The 12,613-nt window shown below is 36.9% G+C and overlaps 1 protein-coding gene across 3 annotated transcripts in view; it reads right to left on the reverse strand.

The window, feature by feature from the left end:
• The window catches only part of LMBRD1 (LMBR1 domain containing 1), a 273,786-nt gene that overhangs the window by 224,824 nt on the left and 36,349 nt on the right, over positions 1–12,613 (reverse strand). For all 3 annotated transcript variants that reach the window (XM_067562532.1, XM_067562530.1, XM_067562531.1), the window contains exons 4-5: positions 2,861–2,958; positions 1,671–1,738 (exon numbers count right to left, since the gene is read on the reverse strand). In XM_067562532.1, coding sequence (XP_067418633.1) covers positions 1,671–1,738; positions 2,861–2,958 — 166 coding nt within the window. The remainder of the gene's footprint in view (positions 1–1,670; positions 1,739–2,860; positions 2,959–12,613) is intronic.

Consider the following 12,613-nt stretch of genomic DNA (forward strand, 5'->3'; position numbering starts at 1 on the left):
CTCTGGCCACTGTAAACTACAGGTTAATACTTATTCACTTTTTCTAGTTTAAGTAAGAGCCCAAAGAGATCCCACAGAGCAGAGTTACCTTTTAATGTCTAACGGAGTCCCCCTAGGGCTGTCATGGTAAGAGCTTCTTTATAATTGTTTAAAACATTGCGCCTATAGTAGTTACCAACTCTCCTATTAAAAGACCACAGAATTTAACCAAATACTTCCTGCATCAAATTCTAGCAAGAGCTTGAGCTCTACCTTAGACTTGAAGGCTTCAGGAGACTGAAAGAACTTCAATAGTTAATTACCAACACTTAAAAATTTGCATCATACTTCTAGTCTGAATTTGTCACCTAACTTCAGCCTTCCATTCATTTTATTGCTTTTCTCACTAGAAGCCCTCTACTAACAGAAACCATCTCCCAAACTATTACGTACAACATAATCAAGTCACCTCTTAGCAGTCTCTTAAATTAACTAAAAAGATTAAGCTTCATTAGTTTAACTGTAAAGCACGTTTTCAAAACTTCAAATTATACTTATACCTCTTTTCTTCACTTGTTCCAATTTGTCAGCATAGTTTTTGAAGTGTACACACCAGAACTGGACTCAGTACTACAGTCATCTCTCACTAGGTCTGTACACAGTGGTAATATCTACTTCTGCTTTATATTCTACTGTCTATCCATCCAAGGATCACTTTTTAGGGTTTATCAGATGATACCATACACAGATCTCAAGATTTACCTAATTTACCTAATCTGACTGCTGCCTCATACTTTAAATGTTTCTAAACACTACTTAATTCATGGCAGGTTCTTTCATTTGGTATATACACTGAATTATTGAAGACGAAACAAACAGGACATGAAATAATGCTTAAATTATCTCTGCAGAACACTATTCTTTATGGGAAAGAAAAATAATTTCTTGGTCCCTTACTTGTGTAATGCATATATCCCAAACTAAAGCCAATAAAGCCTTTATGCCAGAGGTAAATATGTATGTACATAAGGTATGAGCCCACAATGAACTATTAGGTCCCAATTCACAAAGCACTTATGCATAAGCTTAACTCTTAGGCCAGGCACATGACTTCCTGAATTAGGGCATTAACGCACACATTAATTTCACTGGTTTAAAAAGGAAGTCAGAACATACAAAAGGTAAGATAATATACACTATAAGCCATGTATTGAGAATAAGGTAACTTAAGACTAATTTTAAACATTTCCTACAAATATATTAAGACTTAAGGTTGCACAAAGTCAGAAAAATCCAAAGTTAAAGCTGCATGCACAGTTTTAATTCTGCCACTTACATGTACACATCATAATACAGTAGGCAACATGGAATAGCTGGATAGTTTTTCTCAAGGAAGTATAATAATGGATTTAAATATATAAGATATACATGCTTGAAAAAAATCTTGGGTGACAGTCTCTCTCCCAGATCTGTATATTATGAATTAGAAAAAAAAGAAGAGGAAAAAAAAGATCCATTGTGGGTCTGATGTTACCATACTCTACCCTAGATTTGCTCTGGTGATTCTGGATATCAGAATCCTTATAGGGTTTGTTTTTTTTAAATGCTGGTTTTCACTCTCTCTCCAGTTATTTATGAATCTGACTTTTTCCTTTATCTTCACTTCAATATGTATGCATGCATATACTTACCCAATTAGAAGAAGAACTGCGCAAACCATGAGGAATCCCAGTGTATACTTGAGTGCAGTTTGAACCTGCTGTATTTTAAATTAAACAAAGTGTTACTATATTGAATATAAAAGTCAAAGGAAACCTATGCATATTTTAGCCAACAAATGACAGGATAAAATATTCAGTGAGACATGCTTTCTATAAAAATGTTACTGTTTAACATAAAACTAAAATTGATTTTGTTTGAAGAATGCAAACTTCTTATATATAAAAAATTGTATATAGTTTGATGTTAAGAAGTAATAATCATATGAAATTAAGATCTATCATGCAATATGTTTGGACAAACTGCTCTGGCCAGATATCACGGCTTTAAATCCTCTTGAACATCTATCTTGGGTATGCTATTCAATATTCAAGGCACTATACTAATAGAGTAATCAGAGCTTTCTTCTCCGGTCTGCTTATACTATGAAGTATCTGCAATATGCCCTAATCTGAACTCTGTAGTGCTGCTATGTGGAGTGTGATTGACACTTTTATTAAATTAACTATTCTCTTACTGTGGCATTCAGAATCAATGCTAGTTTCAGGACAGCACTGCAGCCTGTTTTCTTTTAATGGAAGTCCTTTTGTCACATGGCCACCACAGACATTTTCTTGCTTAGGAGGAGTAACTAGTTTTCTGACTACATGACTTCAAAGCCATTTTTACTGCTCTTTTTACATCAGAGTCCAGTTACAAACAGGGCTTCAGGAGAGAACACCTAAGGGACTATTATAGGGTATAATATTTATACCCTGAGTGTAGGAAAAGTTGGGATCAAGAGAATTGTTCCTTCTGCCTGATATTCCAATGAAATCTGGTTCCTACAATGGAGCACTGTAAAGGTCATGTCATGGATAATTAACAGTAAGCTAAGTATTAACATTGCAACTCAGTCTCCTTAATTAAGCATATTTTCAAAGCAGTTTACCAGGTTTCTTGTAGCACAAGTAACCATCAACTTCTTCAAATTGAAGACTTAAACTGACATTATTCTAAACGTTCATGTTTTATTTTCTTTAAGATTAAGATCAGAAATAATGGTTCAACAAAATGTTACTCTAAATAGCTGAAGCAGAACAGCTGTTAGACATCTCTCTTATTTGGCTCCTATATACCTTAAGAATAAAGTCAAAGCTAGGTGTGGTATGAATGAACTTACTGAGCATGTGTTGGTATCATCCTCATCCTTCTCCTCATAATAGAAATAGACAAAAGGGATCCACAAAAATACAGAGAACAAAATGATGGAATACAAAGCTGAGGATAGAAAAAAAAAGAAAAAATTAAATCCAAGACTAAGTTGTGTTGTCATACATTGTTTCACAACAAAAGTTAAAAGTTACTGGTAAAGTAATTTAAATGTCTTAAAACATCACCGTTTCCCCTCATCCCAACTAAAAAAAAAGGTGTCATTCTGATCATTTACCTCTAGAGAAGAGTGGGTTGAAATTGCAGTCAGGAATCGAAAGTCTAGTCATTTGCTGGCCAGACAGGACATTTACTATGCATCAACCATTAAGATGAACTTATTATATCTCAGCTGTAAGTCATACATTTTCAGGGAGGATGCTTGTTTTTATTAAAAACAAATGAAAAATACTTTAAGGATTCAATATGTAGATACTGTACACACAAAATCCTCAACAATACCGTAACAGTGAAGTAATAACCAGCATCTCTATTGGATGGAATCTTAGCATATTAGCGCATCTGAACACAAAATGAGACCAATCTTAAGATAGATCAATTTAAACTAAAACCTTCATATTGTTCCTATTCATTCTAGGAAACAAATCCAATTAGCAATAAGTCAAAGAGAAATTAATCTGATCCCGAAAAAATGCTTTGTCTGAGACAACAGAAATAGGCATCTTAGTTGCTGAAGAATGTGTTGGCTGTAAATCTTAAAAGCACTACTTAAATTAACTTGCCATTTATTTGCAGAATGTTATCTAAATTCATAAACACACCTCATAGGTAATAAGGTATAGTCCACAATCAAGAGACCATTTCCTTCTTCAAAAAAAGAAAAGGAAAAGAACTTAAATTTGAATAGTCCTAAAATTGTGGGCTCTGGGTAGTTATGATAGTGCTGTATGACCACATGTAAAAACAAGCCTAATAACTAAATCCAGGCAGGCCACCCACAACTCTTGGACAAGATCATGTTGACATTTTCTCCTTAATACTAGTCACTTTCCAAATTTAGACCACAAAAGTCTTGGATTCTATTTACGTCTCCAGCTAGTATTGCCAAGAAGCCAGGGCCGGTTGGAGGTCTAGAGATTACTAAAATGTTGAAAGTGACCTTGATCTTGGATTCACAGATTAACAACATGGATGGATTTAGTTTGAGAAAACCTTTCTTGCACGTGATGTTAGATAAGAAATAAGGTTGTTCAGACCCTAGTTTTGACCACTCTGGGACAGACAGCAACCTGACAAGATGAAAGATGAGGTGAGCCAGCATGTGTCCTATGGTGTCAGCCAGGGACCAAGCATAATTTTTTCAGGACCAGTACAAACTTGTAACAAGGGCCCCCTCCCACACACATACAACAATTCCTCATCCCATACATACAATCTCTTAAACCATGTTGAATTCTGAAATTACTGTTACTTATTCTACATTTCTGAAAATGCCCCCCCTTGCTATTTTTGTTTAACATAAACAGCCAGCCTGAGTGTCCTACAAGTTTGCTGACTATTTTGTAACTTTTTGGTCCTTATAAAGGTATTATATCCCGTCAATCTCTTGATTTTTTTATTCTAATGAACCAATGTGACTGCAAACATTTTATAATTAGGCCAATTAACTTTAAAGCTTTATTTTAGCCTCAATTTTTTCCTCATAGTAATGGGGGTTGCAGCCTGGGCCGGGCACCCCAGGGCCTTGGTAAAGTGTACCCTTTTCCTCCCTCCCCCATGTGGTCCTGGTGTCAGCCACATTTTAATAAGACATTCAAGGTAAGGGCCTCAGTTTGGCATTAGGGTATGAAAGGCAATAGTTTTATTGATCATATGCCTTGTATCTGCTCTAGTCAGGGTGAATAAAAATCAATTAAAAATTACATTTTTTTAATTTAATTGGATTTTTTTTTTTAAATCAATAAAATACTAAATTTCTCTTGTATAAAAAACAGTTACAATTAAATCTCATCACAAACATGCTAAACTTATTCTTATAGTCTCAAATGAATTAATGGTTCTAGTCTGTCCAGCCTAACTACTAGCTCTTGCTTCTTGAAAGTTCTGGGCTTTCAGTTTCTGTTTCTCAGCAGACTAAAATCACATGTGCAAAGACAGACAGGCTAGAAAGGATTGTTGTTCTGTACTTATGTGTTGGTGGAGCTGGGCCAAGCAAGGCAGAGGAGTTAGTTAAGACACTGTCTTAAAGGCAGAGAGACTATTTTCATTGTTTGTTATTATTCACTCAATGCTGCAAACATGGCAAAGATGAGAAGATACTTAGAAGAAATGGAAGGATGCTACTTAACATATGACTGCAGTGCCCATTTAGTGCATCTTTTAGCTAAAGACTTAAGTACTTTTTCTCCAGAAATAAAAGAAAATACTTACGTAACAACCATTTTGCTTCAGTTTCACTAAAGAGAGCAGGAGGATCCAAACTAATTCTCCCTCCAGATGTTTGATGCAATTCTGTGGTTGATTGTTTTGAACAATTTATTAAGAACTGACCTATTCTCATAAAACTTTGTGAAGAAAACCGTGACAAAAGAGATGGAAGTATCTCATCCAAAGTCTCTCACATTGGATTAAAGAAAAATGTAGAGGATATGCTTAGTGTACCGAAGCCTATATTCATAGCCTTAAATGAACTTCAGATAAATTGTTGCTGCATTGCTGATGCTGTTGAAATTTGGAAGGCACTTCAAGAGACATTGAAGAAATACCCTCACCAGAAAGTTAAACTGCAGGCAACAAAGAAAAGAATGAATCAAACACTAACTCCACCTCATTTTCTTGCGAACATTCTCAACCCCAGATATAAAGGTAGATGCCTAACTTCTGAAGATGATGCTGCCATGGCACAGGAATCTCAAAATCACTCCTCAGTTATGCCAGTCATAATAAATTTCAGGGCTGGAGCAGAATCATTTAAACAGTACAGGTTTACTGATGTTTTGAACAAAGTCACTCCCCTGAACTGGTGAAAATCATTAGTCAGGCACCTTGAAAGAGTTCCTTCAGTTGCTAAGCCAACTTTTCACAGCAGTAGCTTCCTCTGGAGGCACAGAGAATATTTTCATTGTTTGGTATTATTCACTCAAAGGTAAGAAATCGACTGGGAGTTGAAAAAGCAGAAAAACCTTCTATTTTTGTTTCAGTCTATGAAAAAATGACAGCGGGAGTGGAGAAGATGAGAGCTAGTAGTAGAAGTTTTAAGAACAGTGTATGTTTAGTGCTTTGATAACTTATTGGTTAGAGTTAATAAAATTTGAAAATTTATAAAAAAAGTTTAAGGACAGCTGTCAGCCAGCAACTCAGGAGACTGCTGCAATTGCAAATATGCAACATTTATGTAACATTTAAGATTTTGTTTAATAAAATATAAGTGCTATTGTGTTTGTATGAGATTTAGTTCTTACCATTCCTAATGTACTGCTGTTGCATCTGCAGCTTGACACAGGTAATGAGTATTATGTACTATTTCCTAAATTAATAGAAATCAAGTTATCTAAAAAAAGTATACCCTCTTAGATGTTGTAAAATGACATACTGAGTTGTAAATTAACATGTTTTAGTGATCAGATTTGCACTATTGTTTAAGAAATGTGTGAAGAAGTATCAGTGGGAAATTTGATTTAAATCAATGATTTATATCACCTTGATTTAAATCAATCCACCCTCACTAATAAGGGTGGAACTTGGTCCTTAGAGCTTACATTCTGTAAATTATACACATATCTGCAAAAGAATTAGTGCAAATGAACTAAGTAAAAAATCAAATAGCATTTTTATTTAACATCTTTGACCAAGGGAATTAAGGAAATCTGAGATCAAAGGCTGTATTTTATTGTGCTTTTATTGTATTGTTAGAATGGATAGAATAATGCACTTAATTCTCGTGGGATATTCAGTATTTGTAAACGATGATTGCTATTATACACTGAATTTCTGTTGACAGATGCTATTGTCACATGCAATCCAGGAAGTGTTGCATCAGGAAATTGTCTGCAACTTTCTTGAAAGTGCTAGAGGAACCAACTAGGGGCCATCCTCCTCTTCACTTGCTGCTCAAAAAACAGTGAAAAATTGGTAGTTGAAGTAGAAGTGGGTGGCAACCTGTGCAGCAATGACCATGAGATGGTAGAGTTCAAGATCCTGACAAAAGGAAGAAAGAAGAACAGCATAATACAGACCATGGACTTCAGAAAAACAGACTGACTCCCTCAGGGAGATGATGGGCAGGATCGCCTGGGAGGCTAATATGAAGGGGAAAGGAATCCAAAAGAGCCGGCTGTACTTTAAAGAAACCTTAATGAGGGCACAGGAACAAGCCATCCCGATTGTGCAGAAATAGCAAATATGGCAGGTGACCATCTTGCCTTAAAGAGATCTTCGGTGATCTTAAACACAAAAAGGAAGCTTATAAGAAGTGGAACTTAGAAAGATGACTAGAGAAGAATATAAAAATACTGCTCGAGCATGCAGAGTAAAATCAGGAAGGCCAAAGCACAACTGGAGTTGCAGCTAGCAAGGGACATGAAGGGTAACAAGAAGGGTTTTTACAAGTATGTTAGGAAAAGTGTGGGACCCTTACAGAATGGGGGAGGCAACCAAGTGACAGATCATGTGAAAAGAGCTGAAGTGCTCAATGCTTTTTTTGCCAGTGTTTTCACAGAAGGTCAGCTCCCAAACTACTGCACTGTGCAGCACAGTATGGGGAGGAGGTGAGCAGCCTTCACTGGTGAAAGAACAGGTTCACGACTATTGAGAAAAGCTAGACATGCACAAGTCCATGGGGCTGAATACAATGCATCCGAGGGTGCTGAGGAAGTTGGCTGATGTGATTGCAGAGCCATTATCTTTGAAAACTTGTGGCGATCGTGGACAATCGGAAAAACGCAAATATTGTGCCCATCTTCAAAAAAGGAAGAAGGAGGATCCAGAGAACTACAGACCAGTCAGCCTCACCTCAGTCTCTGGAAAAATCATGGCGCAGGTCCTCAAAGAATCAATTTTTGAGGCATTTGGAAGAGAGGAACAGGTGATCAGGAACAGACAGCATGATTCACCAAGGGCAAGTCATGTCTGACCAACCTGACTGCCTTCTATGATGAGATGACTGGTTTTGTGGATCTAGGGAAAGCGGTGGATGTGATAGATCTTAATGTTAGCAAAGCTTTTGTAGTTTCTCACAGTATTCTTGCCAGCAAGTTAAAGTAATAGGGGTTGGATGAATGGATTATAAGGCGGATAGAAAGCTGGTTAGATCATTGGGCTCAATGGGTAGTGATCAACGGTTCGATGTCTAGCTGGCAGCCAGTTGCAAGCGAAGCACCCCAGCAGTCAGTCCTGGGGCCAGTTTTTTTCAACTTATTCATTAATGATCTGAAGGATGGAGTGGATTACACCCTCAGCAAGTTTGCAGATGACACTAAAGCTTGGGGGGAGTGGTGGATACGCTGGAGGGTAGGGACAGGATACAGAATGACCTAGGCAAATTGGAGGATTGGACCAAAAGAAGTCCTTACTGAACCTCATCAGGTAAGTGCAGAGTCCTGCACTTAGGACGGAAGAATCCCAATGCACTGCTACCAACCAGCTAGGCAGCAGTTTGGCAAAAAAGGATCTGGGGATTACAGTGGACAAGAAGCTGGATATCAGTCAGCAGTGTGCCCTTATTACCAAGAAGGCTAATGGCATATTGGGCTGCATTAGTAGGAGCATTGCCAGCAGATTGAGGGAAGTGATTAATCCCCTCTATTCGGCACTGGTGAGGCCACATTTGGCATACTGCATCCAGTTTTGGGCCCCTACTACAGGACAAACTGGAGAGAGTCCAGCGGAGGACAACAAAAATGATTAGGGGGCTGGAGCACATGACTCATGAGGAGAGGCTGAGGGAACTAGGCTTATTTAGTCTGCAGAAGAGAAGAAGGAGGGGGGATTTGATAGCAGCCTTCAACTACCTGAAGGCGGGTTCTAGGAAGGACAGAATTAGGCTGTTCTCAGTGGTGGCAGATGAGAGAACAAGGAGCAGTGGTCTCACGTTGCAGTGAGGGAGGTCTAGATTGGATATTAGGAAAAACCTTTTCACTAGGAGGGTGGTGAAGCACTGGAATGGGTTACTAAAGGAGGTAGTGAAATCTCCATTCTTAGAGGTTTTTAAAGCCCGTCTTGACAAAGTCCTGGCTGGGATGATTTAGTCCTGCTTTGACCAGGGGGTTTGACTACATGACCTTTGGAGGTCCCTTCCAACCCTAATCTTCTATGATTCTATTGAACAGTTGACATTAGATTTGCTTCACTAGAAAAGAGCTGGGATTGAGGAGACGCAAAGCACCAGGCAGCATAAAAAAGTTGCATGCCACTTCACAGCAAATGTGTGCTTAGATTTAGTGCAAAGTTAAGTGTAGAAGGCTGAACATAGCTGCTCTAAGCAACACTTATTAAAAAAAAATAAATCAGACAAATTAAGATTGGCCAACCCAACACACTTCAAAAAGATCAAAATATACTGACATTATGAAAACCAATTTTATATTACCTGTAATGACCCCAAGTTTGGGTTTTGTTAAAATTCAAAGTAGAATCTTTAACGCATATTACTATTTTAAATCAAAACAAAACATTAACATCACTGAACACATTTAAAAACAGGTAATTGTTGGTAGCCTGTTTTTAACCCTCATTGACCATGGGTACAAATATGAACTAGGCAAAAATCTCACACCAAACACTCAACAGTTTCCATTCAATGTTAACTCAGTACCTGTTAGCATAGCTATTAAAGAACAGATTATTTTAGAATTAAGGAATAATGATCATGGCTACCATACATTTTAAGCACTCAGATTTTTAAAAAGCAGGACATCACTATGTAACAAAATCTACCAGTACCTGAATACACCTTAGCAAAACAACTTTATCTAACCCCTAATGGGAATCTGGCCACTGATGTATGTTACATGTTTGATTTATATTATATGGATAATTACTATACCCAGCAGTGGTATGATTACTGACTCCAAGTTAGTAACTCACCTGATCCCACTTACTTAGTAAGAACTTTAAGTATTGGGTGATGCAAGAGAAGAGTAACCAAATAATAAAAGTTTATTCTAATCATTTAGCCTTAATTCCAACAGTTCCAATTTCTCAGTCTTTTTGACCCAATACTTTGGAGTATTTTGCCTGTGTAAGACACGTTAGCTTTTTCCAGTATTAAAAGGAAAAATACTTCCAAGTTCTACATTCCATTTATAATGAGGTTAAAAAGCATCTAATCAATATAGTCTCAGATTTAGACGGGCTAGGTTTAATCTGGATGAAGTTCAGAAAACTGCCCCAATACACTTTTTATATTCTCATGGTTTTAAAGAACTCTAACTGTTTCACAAACTAGTCTTACCATACTAAAGGCTAGCATAATTTCTGTACAGACATCAGCACCTAAAAGACATTAGGGAAAGAAAAGTGATTCAATCTCAAAATACCCTTTTGCACCTAAACAAATATAAAGTGAAATTTTCAAAGAAGGTTTTATATTAATAATTTACTCCTTTTGTCTCAGAGCATTGACCAGTACTGTGGTTATGCTACACCAGTATGGGGTTCCTGAGAATTCAGTGTGCTCAATGGAGTAAGCGTATAGCAGACTATTTAGTTGTAAGGATCAATAATTACACATTGGTTTTCAGTAGAATCCAAAGTACATAGTCTCTAGACTATTCAATAACGTAGGTCAGAGCATCTGATGACAAAGGTGATTGAGGCCAAAATAGGACACAAAATTAAAAGTTTAGTCTTCAGATGATCTGGAGTATGGGGATGATACTGCTCTACTTAGACTACTGACCAAACTACAGCTTGTGTTGAAAAGGCTGCAAAAAACTGCATAATTTAGAGGATATAAAATCAATAGTGCAGGCAAGGTGTCTTTATGCCAACTGAAATACAACCGTTCAATGCAGTAGTCATGACAACTGTTATATGATGCAGAAATGTGGCTGTTACACAGCTGAAGAGAGGAAACTAAACTATTTTCAGTGTTAAAAATCATGACCTTAACATCTGTTGATTTGATTTGGTCACAAACCATGAGATACTTGGACCATCCGTCAGCTGCAGTCTTGCACCAGTTGAAAAAAAGATGACAGCAATAGAGGAATCATGTTGAGTGTACAAAGATACACTTTTACAGAAGGTTTATAGAGGTCAGGTCAAAGCCAACCACGAACAAGGTTCAAAGATGCAATTCTGAGGGATTTAAGAGCCTGAACACTCCCATACTAACTCTTGCATAAGCAAGAGGGCTTGCAAAAAGCCATTCAAGGTGGATGTCCATTCTATACACCATCACAGCTACATAATAGAATGTGAATCTGCTGCTACTGCCTACATTTAATAAGACAATACCCATCATACATACTGTTTCTGTAATTGACAATTTAAAATGCCATAATCCTACCTTGTTAGTTTTAGAATAAATAGAAGTGCAGTGACTGAGTTTACCAGCTTTCATGTTAAGATAAATCTAAACTTCTTTTGCCTAATATTAAATCTAATATAGAGTACCTCCAAGATAGTTACTGGATACAACTCTCTCTTGATTAGGAATTACAGCTCCAAGATTCTCAAATACCACTTCTTTACATTCACTCAATTTAGGGAGTTTTTTGTAATGTAAGACAGAAGGACAATGAGTTTTACATCACTACTTATCCAACACAAATGCCAATCAGCATAACGTGTTGATCAATATCCTCTTTTGTAAATGCTATTAATATGCCATGTTGACCATAAACTTTTTTTTCTCTCAATAAATTTATGCTAACACTGAAGTAATGGAATACATCAACACTGGCTGAATGGAAGAATCCTGGACTTCACCTTGTAAGATTGACAGTGAAATGTTACAACAAAATGAGATGGTCAGAATTTTTTTTTTAAATGAATTAAAAGTGCACTTGAAGGGAACTTAAGAATGATGATATGAGTTTTCCAGCCTCAAGTCAAGAGTGTCCTTCCCTTTCTTTATGGCTAAAATAGGAAAAGGTCCTAAAACATTTTTGTTTAACATAGGGTCATGGTAGTGAATAGGGGCTACGATTTTAAAGCAACAACTTAGCAGCCAACTGTCCTTGGTTAATAGGGACTACTACTGGTTTATTGAGTGGTTAAACTGATAGTCCTTTTCCTCCTCCTGGTGTGTGAAGGTCACTTTTCATTCCAGCTGCAGTTCTGACCCAACTATAGATAATGCAGATGCTGAAAATTTTGTTTAATCTCCAGGAACGACAAAGGTTTCAGAAATTGTTGATGCTCATTCATTTGGCTTTTGAGAGCAATAGCCTGGAGAACAGATATTCTACACTGAAGGACCTTTTTTTAATACAATCAGTTTGCCTAGTTGTCCAATATGACAACTCATTTGAGAGGCATATTTTTTACCACTCTACCATTCAGAAGCAGATTCTTTAGCTATAAAATAATTGCCATATTTTATTTAAAGATTTTGATTCCCTGTGCTGAAGGACAGTTTGTGGGCAACTAATTATAATTGCTGAAAACTCAAGTGTATTAGTTAATTACAAAAATTCAGCAAAATAGAACAGACACCTTCTAGGCAACATAAATGTTAAATTTTGAAATCGTATATTCCAACTGAACCTTGAAAAGGATCACTTATAAGGAAAGCTTTCTTCCTAACAACACTGCTTAG

The sequence above is a fragment of the Emydura macquarii genome, unplaced genomic scaffold (genome assembly GCF_026122565.2).
Source record: "Emydura macquarii macquarii isolate MOO-44397 ecotype Brisbane River unplaced genomic scaffold, CSIRO-AGI_Emac_v2 contig_2437, whole genome shotgun sequence".
Classification (NCBI taxonomy): Eukaryota; Metazoa; Chordata; order Testudines; family Chelidae; genus Emydura; species Emydura macquarii.